At 36.5% G+C, this 15,742-nt stretch overlaps 3 protein-coding genes and 1 non-coding gene across 6 annotated transcripts; all 4 read right to left on the minus strand.

The window, feature by feature from the left end:
- Positions 1-1,706: 1,706 nt before the first annotated feature.
- Positions 1,707-1,815, minus strand: LOC135613301 (small nucleolar RNA snoR97). The gene has a single exon (XR_010487283.1). It is a non-coding gene; the product is annotated as a small nucleolar RNA snoR97 (small nucleolar RNA).
- A 792-nt stretch (positions 1,816-2,607) lies between these two features.
- LOC135613052 (uncharacterized) lies at positions 2,608-4,509 on the minus strand. Its single transcript, XM_065109996.1, has 2 exons — positions 4,012-4,509; positions 2,608-3,378 (listed from the first exon to the last, which is right to left on the minus strand). Exons 1-2 carry the CDS (start codon positions 4,379-4,381, stop codon positions 2,684-2,686), a joined length of 1,065 nt encoding a protein of 354 aa, XP_064966068.1. The 5' UTR covers positions 4,382-4,509; the 3' UTR covers positions 2,608-2,683.
- Positions 4,510-5,244: 735 nt separating this feature from the next.
- LOC103986506 (probable serine/threonine-protein kinase PBL7) lies at positions 5,245-9,032 on the minus strand. The gene is made up of 5 exons (XM_009404525.3): positions 8,604-9,032; positions 7,896-8,077; positions 7,623-7,812; positions 7,162-7,553; positions 5,245-5,828 (listed from the first exon to the last, which is right to left on the minus strand). The coding sequence occupies exons 1-5, from the start codon at positions 8,719-8,721 to the stop codon at positions 5,505-5,507; spliced, it is 1,206 nt and encodes a 401-aa protein (XP_009402800.1). The 5' UTR covers positions 8,722-9,032; the 3' UTR covers positions 5,245-5,504.
- Positions 9,033-10,187: 1,155 nt separating this feature from the next.
- Positions 10,188-15,684, minus strand: LOC103986329 (2-succinylbenzoate--CoA ligase, chloroplastic/peroxisomal). Of its 3 annotated transcripts, none has more exons than XM_018826234.2 (10): positions 15,429-15,684; positions 15,274-15,346; positions 14,803-14,974; positions 14,326-14,424; positions 12,778-12,875; positions 12,162-12,355; positions 11,918-12,048; positions 11,150-11,553; positions 10,803-11,011; positions 10,188-10,558 (listed from the first exon to the last, which is right to left on the minus strand). In XM_018826234.2, exons 1-10 carry the CDS (start codon positions 15,626-15,628, stop codon positions 10,432-10,434), a joined length of 1,707 nt encoding a protein of 568 aa, XP_018681779.2. In that variant the 5' UTR covers positions 15,629-15,684; the 3' UTR covers positions 10,188-10,431. The 3 variants fall into 3 exon arrangements, with proteins under 3 accessions (XP_018681779.2, XP_009402582.2, XP_064966070.1); XM_009404307.3 differs by having other exon boundaries at positions 11,918-12,045; positions 15,429-15,683; XM_065109998.1 differs by having other exon boundaries at positions 14,803-14,979; positions 15,429-15,479.
- Positions 15,685-15,742: the final 58 nt, after the last annotated feature.

Below are 15,742 nucleotides of genomic sequence, written 5' to 3' on the forward strand. Positions count from 1 at the left end.
ATAATAAACATAGCAAACATAGCAGTTCTCATAATAAACATATCAATTCTCACAAAATTCAGTGAAACATTCCTTGGCATAATAAACAACTGCAAAATTGGAACTAAAGAAACAAATATTGGCCAGAATTGAATGGAAATAAACAAATAGGGCCTCGTCCCAAAACCTTTAAGGAGCATGGAGATAATGAAGAAAAAAATATTTTATTTCAGGCACAACCAATCTGCTACAGAAACAAACTGTAAGCAAGCATAAAAAAGCATGGATTTCCAGCCAGGGCACGGCATGCAGGTTGTTCAGCACCAAAAGCCATTTTATCGGTTGTGGGTGCAAGCATCACAAAGATAGTTGATGTGCCCTGTCAGGATCTGCATGAGGCAGCCCAGATTTAAGAAAACAATAATCAAAGTTTTTCCACTTCAAACATTCAGCATCATACACTTTATATTTTGCCTAGACAATCTACAAAAATCTAGCAAATTAAATCAAAAGAAAAAAAAAAGGAACAATAGAGAGAGAGAAAAGTTGTGATGCCAATGATAGTCTCATCCCTGCAGATAATAAGATCTCATTCATGTTATGTTGCTAAAGGTTAGACCAAATAATTCTACCAAGCAGAAGAAAAAGAAAATCCAAACTAGTAAATTATAATTAAAGGTACAATCACATTTGTGTCCTTAAGCATGTTATGAAAATATTAAATAGACAGACAATTGAAAGGAAACATGTCAGTGTTTACTTGATGCTATGAGTAGAACATAGTTGCACTAAAAATAAGTGTAAATATTAGTGATAACATGTCCCACATGGGCATTGAATGAATATCCTGTTACAGCAAGTAGAACTATGCTTTCACTCCTTGAAAACAAAAACCACAATCATTTTCACAAGTGCTGCAGAGTAGACAAGCGACTGAAAACTAATAGGTATACAAAAGTAAGAACCAAAAAAGATTTCTAGGGATAAAGAAGTACAGGAATTTCCGATAAGATTATAACATATAGCTGCTGGGTGGCATTATGACATGTAAATTTCTGATCAGATAAATAAAAGAAAAGATATCTACAAAAACCTCAATTATACTTTCAGGAATATTGCAATCTTACAAGGCTTCAACGATCAGTACCCAATACACACTAATTAAACCTTGTACCCATTTGGCAGTAAGATGTACTCTAATAGCCACACCAGCAACCAAGAGAGGCACTAGAAGTGTTACCGGTTGCAGAAAAATTTTCTGCTCACAAGTTCCTCTGATTCCTTAAGAGTGCTGAAAAATAAAGCAATAGCCAAGTCTTAAATATTTTATCCACATTCATATGAGATATCATAGAACCTGAGTTTACTGTTTGGTGTCCAACTTGGTAACAAAGAAAGTGGTCGCAAAGGGACAACAGAAATGCACAATACAAGAAGACAAACATATCAATTACAACAAAATTCAGGGAGTATTCCTTTGCATGCAAGCCACGGGAAAAGTCAGAGCTAAAGAAACAAATATTATCCAGGGTCAAATGGAAATAAACAATTATTAGGACCTTGTCCCGAAACCTTCATGAAAATAAATAGGAGCATGGAAAATACTGAAAAAAAAATTAACTTAGCTTCAACCACAATCACTTTGATAGAGAATCAAACTGTAAGCAAGTATGGCTTTTATATAATACACATGCGAAATGGAACTTGCAGAAAGAGGCAATTGCAAAAGATCTTGTGTTGTTTTTCAACTACAATCCCCTATAGTATAAAAGAGATGTAGGTGATGACAACACCCTTTTTATGAGTGTTTTTTAGCCTCAACTGCCATGATATCTTGGCAAGAGGACAACTCAAAAACTCATAGACAGTCAAACAAAAAACTGGTGAGTTAAATTAAAAGAAAGAATAGGAACATGAGAACAGGAGGAGAGAGAGAGAGAATAAACTTATGATGCCCATGATAGTCTCATCTCTTATAATGACAATGCAAACACTCATAGACAGTCCAACAAAAAAATGTGAGTTAAATCAAAAGAAAGAAAAGGAACATATGAGAGAGAGAGAGAGAGAGAGAGAAAACTTATGATGTCCATGATAGTCTCATCTCTGCAGATAATAAGATTTCATTTACATTATGCTAGTAAAAGGTAGACCAAAAACTCTACAAAGTAGACATAAAAGAACATCCAAATTAGTGAACTATTAGTTGAAAGTACAATGACGTTAATGCCCTTAAATGTGAGAAAATATTAGATAAGACAGACATCTAAAAGGAAACATATGATTATTTGCCTGACACTGTGTAGAATAGCTGCACTAAAATTAAAACAGTATGTAAAATTTAATGATCACAGAATGTCCAACATAGATAATTGAATGAATGTCCTGTTACAGCATGAGAACATGTAATTCAAATCCTAAAATACAGAAATTCGAATCATTTCAACAAAGAGCAGCAAAGCACAAGTTGCAGAAAAGAATTAGGTACCTGTGACCACTACATAAGAACTAAGATAAACAAAGATAGATTATCAGGGGTAAAAAGGTACAGGAATTTCTGATAGGATAATACCATTTAGCTGCAGGGTAGCACTAATTTCTGATCAGTTAAATAAAATAAAATAAATCTTAGATAACATCAATTTTAATTTCAGGAATATTGTAATCTTACAAAGCTCCAAAAATCAATGTCCAATACACACAATCAAGCTATCATCCATGTCAAGTGTCGATATCGGATCCATTTGGCAGCAAGATGAACTCCAATAGCCATGGCCGCAAGCAGGAGAGGCTCTGGAAGTCTTCTACCAGTAGCAGGAAATTTTCTACTCGGGAGTTCCTCTGATGTCTTAGAATGCTGAAAAATAGCAACAGCCAAGTATGAACCCATGACTAGGCCTCTGACCCATGGCTCACCAACAGCTGCTAAGACAGCAGCAGATGGCAGTAACGCTGATATATAATCTTTTTTCCTAATAAACCGTGAGTAACAAGACAACCCAAACAGGAACAACCAGAAGAGCAGCTCAGGAACAAAGTCCTTGACCACCCCAAACCCAATAAACCCTGCTAATGTAAGCAGATGTGATTGGCTGTTTACAGAGTCTGGAACTGTGGCTTCAGCAATGGCTAATACAGCTGTAGCAAACAAGATTACCCTCATCAGCTCTGGTACAGGAGCAAATGCCACAACACTGGCATAAGCATATCTTGCAGAATTGAGGCAGAACTCAATGCATCTTATAAGCACAGTGATTAAATCACCAACATAGTGGAAAACAACAGCTAGGATCAGTTTGCCTAAATAACCAAGGAAATGCATGACCGCCAACATTGTCCTTTTCCAATTTGTGAGTTCCCATAATACAGTCCGCCAGGCATAAACAAGAAAAAGAAGTGCTGCAAGAAACAATAAGACAGCAAAAATAATATTAAAAATTACCTAGTACAAAGGTAATAATTTATCTGCATATGAAAATTAATATAAGATAAATGGTAAAATAAGCAAAGCATGTTTTTTACTGCATCGCCAACAAAACTTTATCAATTTAACAATAAGATAATGTACTCAGGAACAAGAATTTTACCGATATTTCTAAAGAAGAATGATTCACCAAGGATTCTTGGAAGATAATTATTAGTTTTAATAACTTGAATCCAAAAGCTCATGTTTGCATTCTTAATTCTTTTGATCTTTTCCATCACTCAAAACAAACCTTTGGAACTAAATTTGGCAACAAATAAAGTGCAGTTCTAAATCAATTTTACTGTTAAACAATAACACTTTATTTCACAGTACACAAGAGGCAACCCCCCAACTTAATGTCATTAATACAATGCATAAGATAGTTACGTGACATCGTACGATAAAAACCCAAAGATACAAACACACTAGTTTGCATTATGTACTCAAAAAATCTTTAAAACTACAAAAGCTCATGCAACCGAATGCCGAATATTCCTTGGGCGAACACTGCACTGTTAGACAAGTAATTAGTGCTTACAACCTTGTAAATTATTAGGTATACATACCAACAACCCATGGCCACCTCACTGGGCGATCGGGGGCTTCCTTTGTAAGGTGGCGAAACCTCTCCGGCATCGTGCTCTGCCCCCTCATCTCATCTTCCTCATCGACCCGCGAAGTTTCCGAGTTCCCACTGCCCCCGATTCGGGGAGCAAACGCGAGAAATCGCCGCTCGATTCTAGAAGAAAACCCTATTCGTGCCCGAGAAAGGAAAGGTTTCGGAGAGGAAGCGCCAACAAAGGTGAAATCCTTACCATGATTAGGTCTCGAAAGATGAAGACAAGACCTGGATTTAGCGGAAAAGGGAGGAGCGCCGAGACGAGGAGAGGACCCCGTGGCGAGAGAACTGAAGGCGGGGAGCGCAACTGAAGCCATCGAGAGGAGGCGAAAGGGGAGCAGAGGAAGAGAACATCTCAGATAACCCCTACAAGCCTTAAGTCCACCATCGCTTGGTGCGTCTCCAAAACCCTAAACAAGGAACGCCATCGGTCACTGAACCGCTGAAAGAGAAGCACAGATAAGCCCACGCCATGGTCGATATATAGAAAACCCCTAACTATACAATTACATCAATGCCCTTTGAATGTGCCAAATGAAACTATGATCAATCTTATTCAATATATTTTTTAATAAAAAAATATATAAAAGATATATCTAAAATTAAATTATTTATTTATAATCATAGTTGATAATGATTAAACCAAACTTTTTATATACTAATGGAGGAGATATAAGTGAAATATCTTGATATTTAGAGAGAAATATATACTATACCAAAATGATTTATGGTGAGATTATTATTAGTTGGGAGTTGGGATTTGCCACTTCTTTTTATGAATATATATATATATATATATCATCCCTAATATTCTTCTTACTTTTAATCTTTTAATATTCCTCATTTTGTGTAAATAAACTTTATATATATATATATATATATATATATATATATATATATTCTTCATTTTGTGTAAATAAACTTAATTTCTATATACATATTTTCCCTTTAATTACATGGTTTTTACATTTTGGTCTTCATCAATGATCTTCTATATCATCTGCTATGAGGCTTGAGTTCATGACATCTAAATCTGAAACCTAATTCCTCAAAACTTGTGAGATTCATGACATGTAATACACCAGTTCCCAGATTCATCATGTATGTGCAATGTATCTTAGATTTACTTCTGTTCTATGATCAAAAGAAAAGTGTGATGATAGAATAACATTCCATGACATTTCCACAGCAAACAATGCAATGCATTCTCAAGATTTAGATAGTCCTACATCTTGTACAGTTATAATTCTCTTTATCTACTACTCTTCATCATTCCCTTGATGGATTCACTGATAATTGACAGTGTCAAGGATAGCTTAGTTCATACAAAGAGGTCTATCTCCAGCATCATTTTGGAATGGTTGAGTTTTACGTTTAAATATACAAAGAGCACAAATAGAAAAAATAAGAAGAAGAAAAAAGCCACAAACATGTCTCATACTACACGCGCTCGATGTTATCTTCCTTGCATCTCAACGAATTCCGAGTTCTTTCATCTTGCGACTTCGATTTGTCTCCTTCACCGATCTCCTTAGCAGTGTATTTTTCTTTCTTTGAGTCTTGAAAATGATCATTTGATGAAGTTGCAAGATACTCCAGAGCTGTCACAATGTCACTAACCAGTGGACGGCCGCTTGCTTGCTCTTGCAAACACATTGCTGCAACTGCAATAGCTTGGTAGAGGCCTTTTAATGGGTATTTGCCTTCCAGCAATGGATCAGCCATCTCCACATACCTCTTCTTATCTTTAAACAGTGGCTTTGCCTGCAAGACACAATGTTGTGTTTCTGGGTTAACAAATTAGGCAGACAAGAGACTGCGACTGTGGCAGAGATACAGCATTAAGATTAGTCTTAGATGCATAAACATCAGAGTAACTTCGTCGGAAAATTTAGTGTGATACTGTTATAGCAAGTGAAGGAAATGAGCTCTAAACAAGCCAATTATCAAATAAATGTATAGTTTAGGGGAAATGAAGTCTCATTAAGCTCAGCATAGCTGCTAGCACTGAGTTCAGCGATTGCATAATTTGACCTACAAACTCTTAGAGATTTGATTAAACGTGCCAAGGAAATATGTTTCAGTCAGAAAAGTAAGGGGAGAAGAAAAAGAAGATTTCTATTGTAAGGGTATCAAAACCTTTATCTTTCATGACATTGCATTCTTTCTACATTGGTAAATGGTGCAAAACTTCATCTTCCACAACCTCCGCATGGAACATATAAAGAGACATGATTTCTTGTTGTCTGTTTTCATAGATTTGTTTGTGCACTAATGATAATTGATCCTTCAGAAAGTTTAAATCACTGCAACTGTTGTGAATAAGTGTGCCAAATTTGAAATCAGTAAAATAGCATATCTGAGATTTTAGTGAAAACTTGAGAAGGCAAAGATCATACATACCACAGTGCTTTGCAGAATACAATGTTGTGTTGCTGGTTAAACAAATAAAGCTGATAAGTGGCAGAGTTGCTGTCTTAAGAGTAGTATTAGATGCGTAAACTTGGATTAACTTCATTCAAACATTTAACACCATTAATGAACGAGAATTTGTAGTGTGATACTGTTATAACAAGTCGAGGAAATGAGCTCTAAACAAGTCAATTATGAAATTAAGTGCAAATTTAAGGAGAGATGATGCCTCGATAAGCTCACCATAGCTGCTAGCACTGAGTTCAGCTATTGCATACTTTAACCTACAAATTTTTAGAAATTTGATTAAGCATGCCAAATAAATATATTTCAGTTGGTCGGTTCAAAGAAAAAAGGGTTTTCCATTATTAGGGTATCACACACGTCGATCTTTCATACCATTGCATTCTTTATACAGATTTACTTGTGTACTAATTAATGACAATGGATCTTTCAGAAAGTTCAAGTCACTGCAATCACACTAATATTATCATCTTGCTACTTCAGCACCATGTAAATAGTGGTGCCATCTAAGGTTATAGTGAAAACTTCAAAACATATAAACCATATCATAGTGGATTGCAGAAGTTCTTGAATCAGGCTAATCTCAGAGCTCTGCTTAAAGCTATGTACCAGAATTAGGCAGGAAAAATATGAAATGAACTCAATTATCATCTGAACATACCCAATGAACAAGATTCTGTTCGTTTGAAGGTCTCGATGCATCAATAGCCCTCCTTCCAGTTATGATCTCCAGTAACACGACGCCGAAGCTGTATACATCAGACATTTTTGTTAATTGTCCTGTCAATGCATACTCAGGAGCACAATAGCCATAAGTCCCCATCACCCTGGTTGATACATGGCTCTTGTCTCCAATTGGTCCAACTTTGGCAAGGCCAAAGTCAGATAGCTTTGGGTTGTAGTCCTTATCAAGAAGAATATTGGATGCCTTTAAATCTCGATAGATCACAGGTGGATTTGCTGTATCGTGCAAATACTCCAGGCCTTTAGCGGCACCTTCCGCTATTCTCATTCTTGTGGTCCAGTCCAGCGGCTTCTTACTTGGGGAAAGATCTGTAGAAAATTCCAGTGGTTACTAATAATTCTTAGTCAAATGGATCAGAAAAGTTCTTGATGGTTTACGGAGAAGATGATCCTCCAATGAGCCCAGCGGCATGTATTCATAGACCAGAATTCTTTGATCTCCATCAGCACAATAGCCAATTAGATTGACAAGGTTTGGGTGGTGAAGTAGACTGAGCATCAATACTTCAACAAGGAACTCTCTATTTCCCTGTGAGCCATTTCTTTGCAATTGCTTAACAGCTATATCCTGCAGAAATTGAATGAAGATGGTTACTGAAACCAAATCAACATTGATTGAGCTTATGAAGTAGAAGTGGCAATTGGCATTACTTGATTTGTATCCACAAGGTAACCTTTATAAACTTTACCAAATCCACCTTCACCAAGCAGACATTCTACTTTGAAGTTCTTTGTTGCAGTTGAAAGTTCATCAAATGCGAAAACACGAGCGGAATTGTTCCCCTGGCCTATCCGTAAGATCACTTCAGCTACAGATCTAAGCTTGAGGGTATCTGCACAAGTTTAATTTAAGGTGTTGCTGAACATCAGCTTCAATTTATGGGGTTTTAACAGATGTAAATTTAAAGTATTGTTGTAAGATTGGTAGGCAGGAAAGAATCAAATTAAAGGAATATCGTAGAAAATTTAATTATAAGTAAGAGATGTCATCTTAAAATTGAATTTATAACTGACCAAAATAATTTCATCTGATGAACACAGACCAGCACAAATTCTATGAAAATAAGATTGCAAGAAGACATCTTTTTAGGCTCTAATCCATGCTCTTACAGAAACAATCTCAGATATCGGATGCTGAAATTGAAGGCTAAGCTAGATATACAATTCTGTAATGAGTAAGAATATCTGATTGCCATACATGATATTTTATCGCTGACATCTGATTCCTTGTAGAATAGACTGGTTCATTTAATGCTATCAAATTTGTTCTCAGTGATCAACAAGAAAAGTAGAATGAAATGGTGGAGTTTGTAGTGGAAGATAAAGCTAATTGTCATCAGGTAAATGCATCAAACATACCAGATTCAGTTGAAAGGTTATTGACTTGGGAGGAAAGCTTGCTCCCTCCTTTTTCAGCTTTCTCTTCTTGAGGCTCATCTCTCACGTTATAAGATTTGAAGCAGCAACAGACACCCATCCTTCTTCAAGTTGCTTACTCGACCTCAAATGACAATAAATCCACGCAACAAAAACTATAAAATTACAGATACTATCGCCAAAAGTGAATTAAGGCCATAAGGTACTGATTCCGACCCTGTGGATCGACCGAACTGTCGGTCCACTCAGGTGAAAGATTACTGGAATGAACCAAACAAAAGAAAGAAAGAAAGAAAGAAAGAAAGAAAGAAAAAAAAATGGTAGAACAAAGAAACAAAGAATTTATGAAAACTTTTCTTCCTTTGCTAATTCTGGTTTCTTTTCTTTGCGTCGGATGTTAGAATAGCAATGAAAGAATGGATGCAGTTCATTCATTGTTCCAACTTAGTTTGACAGAGTGTGAAGCTAAATTTAGCATCTCCCTGATTTGGAGTGTTATCATGATGTATGGAAGACTAACTCCAACACAAATGGAAGGGCTACCATTAATTCAGGTAATAACAGATTCTAAAACCTGTTCCTCATAAGAACAGTTTTGGGTGAGGAAAGAATTTGTTTGAGATAAGGCTGAGACAACACAAGTTGAAGAAAACATCTTGATCTTATCTTCTTTACCAAAGTTTAACTGTAAATATTACTTGTTAATTCACCACCTACTCATAAACATTTACAGAGTAGCATTTTATCAAAAGCAGGTCTATCAAACTCGCTTTACCCACTGCATTTCCTTGCATGAATCCTAATTATTTGATTAGGAATTCCGATTCAGACTTTACTTTGCATGAGTTATTTAAAAATGATCAGAATTTTGTTTTTTGAGCTTTGGGCACAATATAGTTTTCAACCTTTTTTTTTAAATTGTTTAATCAAATTTAGTAGCATAGTATAGGAAAAATTCTGGTCGTAAAAGAAAGAAAAGAAAGAATAGTCTTAAGTCGTTAAGTTATCAGCTTTTGTAATTTTTGTCAACATGAAATTACTATCTAATTCATCTTTATCTTCATCTAACACACATGACTATGTTGGAGATTCTCCAACATAGTCATGCTGTCTCTTCCATTGCATTATATAATAAACGAAAAAAATAGCAATTATATTTACCCCTTACTTCCTATAATAATGGTCATTATGGCCAAGTAAAATAATATATTATAAATATTAAATGATACTCTTATTGGTAAATTTTTGCATTCTTTATACAAAATCCATGGTCATTATGCTCGGTACGCTGTATACCGGTATTCAAAACCCTAGTTATGATGAGTTGTAATTGTTTCAAGGGGTGTCATATCATTTAGAAGCTTTCAACGATCCTTAAAATACATGCTCACATGAACAAGAAAGTTATAGAGAATTGTAGAATCCAAGACACAAATGAGGCTCCTTCACATCAAGAATGACCTGCTGGGATTTGATAAAACATCTAAACACCTATAATATGAGAATTCACATCTAGTAGCTGTTTCATAGATTGGAAAGTTCAAAAGATGTCGAAACTTTAGTAGCTGATATCAGAAATAGTCTGTTTCTTTGAAATATAAAAGTCAAGTACTTTAATACTGGACAATTTTTCAGATACAGATCTTCAGAAGAGAGAACAGAAAAAAGAACATTCTTCGGTAGATTCAGTGATGATACAGCTTCTGCTGATCAAAATTAATTGATTTTAGCATAATTTACGAGCGAATTGCCTCTATGACCTATCACCAATCGTCGCTCAAACCATGGATTGCTCAAAACTATCTTCATATCACAGATTGCTCCTTGGTTGCATGGAAGACATTACTTCTTTTCTTATATCATCCCTTTTTAACTTCCCTGTGGTAGTCAATGGAAAAGGTCTTCTCCATAAAGAATAGATCTTTGGTATCTTGAATCTGCAATGAAGTTAGAAAGTAACACAGTTACAATACTCATAGTCAGATTCTTCTGAAACTAAATTCGATTAGTGACATGGTTCAAAGGCCGATAACTCTAGTAACCAAAATTAATAATAAATTATAAGTATGAAGAACAGAACAGACACTATCTAAAAACAACAGATACTAATGAATTAGGAGCTAAAAAACCATATCATGTTGCTCTCAAATTGACTTCAATGAAGTAGATGGGACACTAGACCTGCTTAAATTGCTCTGCCTGCAATGGTCTTGGAAGATCTCAGGCGAAACTTCTTTTGCCTCCAGTGAGTATTTAGAACTATGATCGACCCATTTCCAACCTTCCTTTATGTTTAAACAAGCAACAACTTTTTCTGTGAAGCGGCTGTCAGGAACACCAACCACCACAACTCTGAAGACTCCAGGATGCTGAGAAAGCACAGCTTCAACCTAAACCATCAATAACAAAACAATATCAGAAAAGAAAGACATCTCTATAATGCATGATGGGTAGCATCCCAGAGTGCAGCAGAAAATAATCCAAAGAGCCCCTAAAAACATTCTTGAAGAATCTAAAGTTCTCTATACCTCTTCAGGGTAAACATTTTCTCCTCCAGTCTTTATATGACCCTTTTCACGGCCAACAAGCCACAGATCACCTTTGCCATCAAGCCAGCCAATGTCACCTGTGTCAAGCCATCTGGTCTCTGCAGACTCTGCCATAATTACATCTGTGCTATCCCAATACCCAACCATAACATGCAAACCTCTAGTTAAGATATTCCCAACAAAGGAAGTGCAACAATTGTCACTACTGCCACATATCTTCAGCTCAATATGAGGGGGAGGCTTCCCAACACACACTCCCCCTAAATGGTGATGCCGTGAGTCTGCCTCAACATTGATCTTATCATGAAAAGAGACACCAAAATTTTTAAACATGGGGTCAAAAAGGGTCATGAAGGTCAATGAAGAACAAGCCTCTGTCATCCCTGTCAAGTCATACAAAACTATTTCTTCAGAAGCAAAAATAATTCAGGATCTCAAGGAAGTGTAACAAGTTTCTGTGCTTGAACTGAAATTATAGTTCAAAAATTTATATACCCTCGGTTCTTTATAAGATGTTTAAATAGAAGGATTTGGATATACCATATATCTGATCAGTTCTGATAAACAAACAGGGAGATATAGGACTCTGTATGTATTGGATATCTATTTAAACCACTCATGTTCCTTGGAACATCAGTTTGGTCTTTGCACATGTAACACTAGCAGTGTAGTGTTCCAGAATAATTAGCTACCACAGACTGGTATAACCAAAAAAGCATAAAGAACCAACAAAGGATGTTGACATACCATAAGCAGAAAGTATTTTAGCATGAGGGAACAAGTGACTGGCACACTTTGTAAGCTCTTCTGATAGGCCACCACCACCATTGAGAATCTTGCGTACAGTTTCTCCATCACTCCACATGTTGGATTTTCTACTATCAACAAGTCAAATTCAATGCCCGAGAAGAACAGAAAAGAGCTGTAGAAGAAATGGAGTAATCCAAGCTCAGCTATGTTCATATGTTGTTCCATGGAAGTAGATGTTTACCTTACAAATGATATTAGATCAGCCATCATTGCAGGGACTGTAATAAATGATGTCACTTGGTGATTTTTTATTTCTTCAAAAGTTAACTTTGCATCAAACTTGGGTATGAAAACATGGCAACCCCCTGCTAATAGCATTGCCATGCATGAAGTTATCCCACCAATGTGGCACAAAGGAGCTGTATGGAGATAAACCTGAAGATACATAAACTACATCATTAATCATAAATCATCCAGCGAGACACCTAGTTCTTGGGTCAAATTTTATCAGATCAACTGAAAGGCTATGATATCTGTGAAACTGATCCTGCATAATGTGATTTATAACATAACAACAACAATAAAAGGGCCTAGTGTTCTTAATATTTGTGATTGGCTATATGCATCTTTCTCACCATTTGTGCATAATGTGAATTAAGAAAAATGGAACTAAATTAATTCAATATTTATTGCATAAATGCCCCCTTCGGAAAAATGCTAATTTATTCATCGATTAAGGAGAAACAGCTCAAAACATCATCTTGTAGATTTTGGAAGAGTGAACAAGTCAAAGTATCATGCTATAGATTTAATTACCATAAAACTAAGATCTTGACTGCATTTATAAAGGAGCATACATCATCCTCACCATAGCCAACAATAGCTATCTTTGCAAGGGATTGAACAATCAAAGCTGTGTGGCTTATCTTTACACCCTTTGGCTTTCCAGTGGTTCCTGAATAAAGTGAAACTTGCAGTTATGAAACAGTAACAAAGTCTGAAACTACCACCTGGACATGTCAAAAGATGCGACAGTGTCTTTATTCATGTAAGTGGCACAATAAACAATCTACAAGAATTTACCTATATATATATATATATATACTACGTGGAAAATCATTTGAAAAGTGTACTAGTTTGCGAAAGTTTCTTAAAAAAGAAAGCTCCCATTACATAATCACTTGTGATAATACTACACTGGAAAAATGAAACAAGATTTATGATTTATCATTTTCGAAGAGGCAAGTACTTATAAAATTATTAATTATGATGTTTAAGCTCCCAGAAGCAAGGATTGAAATATTGTATCATACGGAAGTTTCGACATTCTCTAGGTACGGTACGGTACTATATACCGAGCAGTATACTACTCGGTATATATATATAAGTATTTTTTTTTCAGCGACATCGCCTCTATATATATATATAATCTTTTATTTATATATTTATATTATATATATTAAGGTCTGCAATTTCGTATCGTACCGAAGTTTTGACAATCGCTCGGTACGGTACGAAACTGTATACCGAGCGGTATATTGTTCGGTATACCGCTCGGTATATATAATATATATATTTTTTTTAAAGGTGATGTCGCATCGTCTCGGCAACGTTGCCTTTTCCTTCCCCACACGGGGCGATGTCGCCTCGTTTATATATATATATATATATATATATATATATAATTTTATTTTATTATTATTTTTCGTTCCGTCCGATAGCGGGCAGTCCGCGTACCGGTATGCCGTCGGACCGGTACGTACCACTCGTACCGGACAGTATCATTCGGTATTGCCTTTCTTTATATATATATATATATATATAATCTTTTTATTTATATATCTATTTATTTATATATAAGTTTAAAAAAAAAAAATGTGACGTCGCCCTCTCTTCTCCCCAAGCAGGGCGACTATGTGACGTCGCCCTCTCTTCTCCCCAAGCAGGACGACGTTGCCTTTATATATATATATATATATATATATATATATATATATATATATATATATATATGTATGTATGTATGTAAAGAAAAAAATCTGCGACGTCGCCTCTCTTCTCCCGAATGCAGGGCGACGTCATAGATTTATTTATATATATTTACTTATTTATAAATAAAAAATACCGTTCGTACCGGATGATATCATTCAAAACTGTATAACTTGCTCAGAATAATTATGAATTGTATCTGTTTTCTAAATTGAATAGCATAATCAATAAAAAAAATAAAACTCTTGCTGTGAAGATGACATGTGCATGGTTCAGATTTGCACAATTTACTACACCAAAAACCACACAGCAGAGACTAAAATCAGAAGCAAAACCAAAATAGTAGCCAATGCTAGAGAAATTTAAAAGATATTGAGATGTATGGTCAGCATATTCAGTGGAGGATTCTGTAGTACCTGATGTAAAGCATATTAAAGCAATGTCCTCTGGTGCACAAATTGGATCAATTATTGGCATAGGTTTGTCAAGCCTCTGAATCAGATTTAAACGCAAAGCTGCAAAGGAATGATAAGTTGAAAGATAAACAAAAGAGAAGCAGCACAGAAACTTTATAGAGCATATTTCTCTTTTGAGTATAGTTGGAAAAAATGAAAAATCATATGCTTGGTATTCTTAAATGTGTGCATATCTATAAACATATTGTCAGATGACAGTCAAATCCATGAAGCAAATCTTGATCTGGACATGCAAATACATAAAGTAAAATCACAAATTCTTTCATCAAAGAACAAAAAACATTAAAGAATCAAACATCGAACTAAATCTTCCAATTGAAATAATAAACTTGCTTGAAAATAGAGAAGCTCTGTTAGTTCCATATGCGTTAAGCATTCTATGAGCAGAGGGACAACATTTCAGTGGAAAGAGCATACAACTATGATTGCAGTTGAAGCTGGATGACGACTCCCCAATAAGAAGGTAGAGCTTTATAGATGACAAACTGTCGCTCGTTTGCAGCTCGACAGCCCATGGGCTGCAGTATTCATCCACCGCTAACATCTTGGGCTTTACGAGCTCCATCGCCATCCTTGCCTCCTCAAAGCCCTACCCTTACCAAAATGATTGCTTCGTTAATCGACTATAAGATGTGGACACTGTGCTTACTGTGTTTGAATACCACACAATCTTCAAGTAACAACAACATCAATTAGAAGACCATTTCCAGAGTGTAATGCAACTCTCAATCATCCCCATATGGTGCAAGCCGTGCATATCACAATCGATCGTGATGAGAAAAATAATGCTAAGCTGCAGTCGAAGGCATTCAAAAACCTTACCTGGCGGATGCAAGCGACATAATGAACCTAAGATAGGTGGAACCCGAGAAGGATACGATGACTTACCCAGCGGTGATTGAGAGGAGCGACGATGCCTCCGACATAGGAGATGGCGAGGAACAGCTCCATGTACTGATCACTGTCGCTCGGAAAGAAACAAACACCATTGCGTATCAAAGTAATCGAATTGGAGAAGTTCGATAGAGAGTGCGGTGCTGTACCTGTTGAGGGCGGCGACGGCAACGACGTCACCCCTGGCGACGCCGGAGTCGGCCAGGCCGCGGGCGAGGGAGCGGACGCCCTTCACTAGCTCTCCGCCGGTCCTCCGCCGGAGTCCAGAGATGGCGACCGGAGAGTCTCGCCGGACGGCCTCGATGCGGCCGAGGCAGTGGCAGATGTGGCCTCTCGAGTGCGCGGCCATGCTTGCCGCTGCGGCGTAGCGTTAGGACGTGGACGACGAACGGCGGTCATTAAAACGTTATCTCGTCTCAACGAGAAAAGAACTCAAGTGGGACCCATGGAACAAGACTTCAAT

The sequence above is a fragment of the Musa acuminata genome, chromosome BXJ2-5 (assembly GCF_036884655.1).
Source record: "Musa acuminata AAA Group cultivar baxijiao chromosome BXJ2-5, Cavendish_Baxijiao_AAA, whole genome shotgun sequence".
NCBI lineage: Eukaryota > Viridiplantae > Streptophyta > Magnoliopsida > Zingiberales > Musaceae > Musa > Musa acuminata.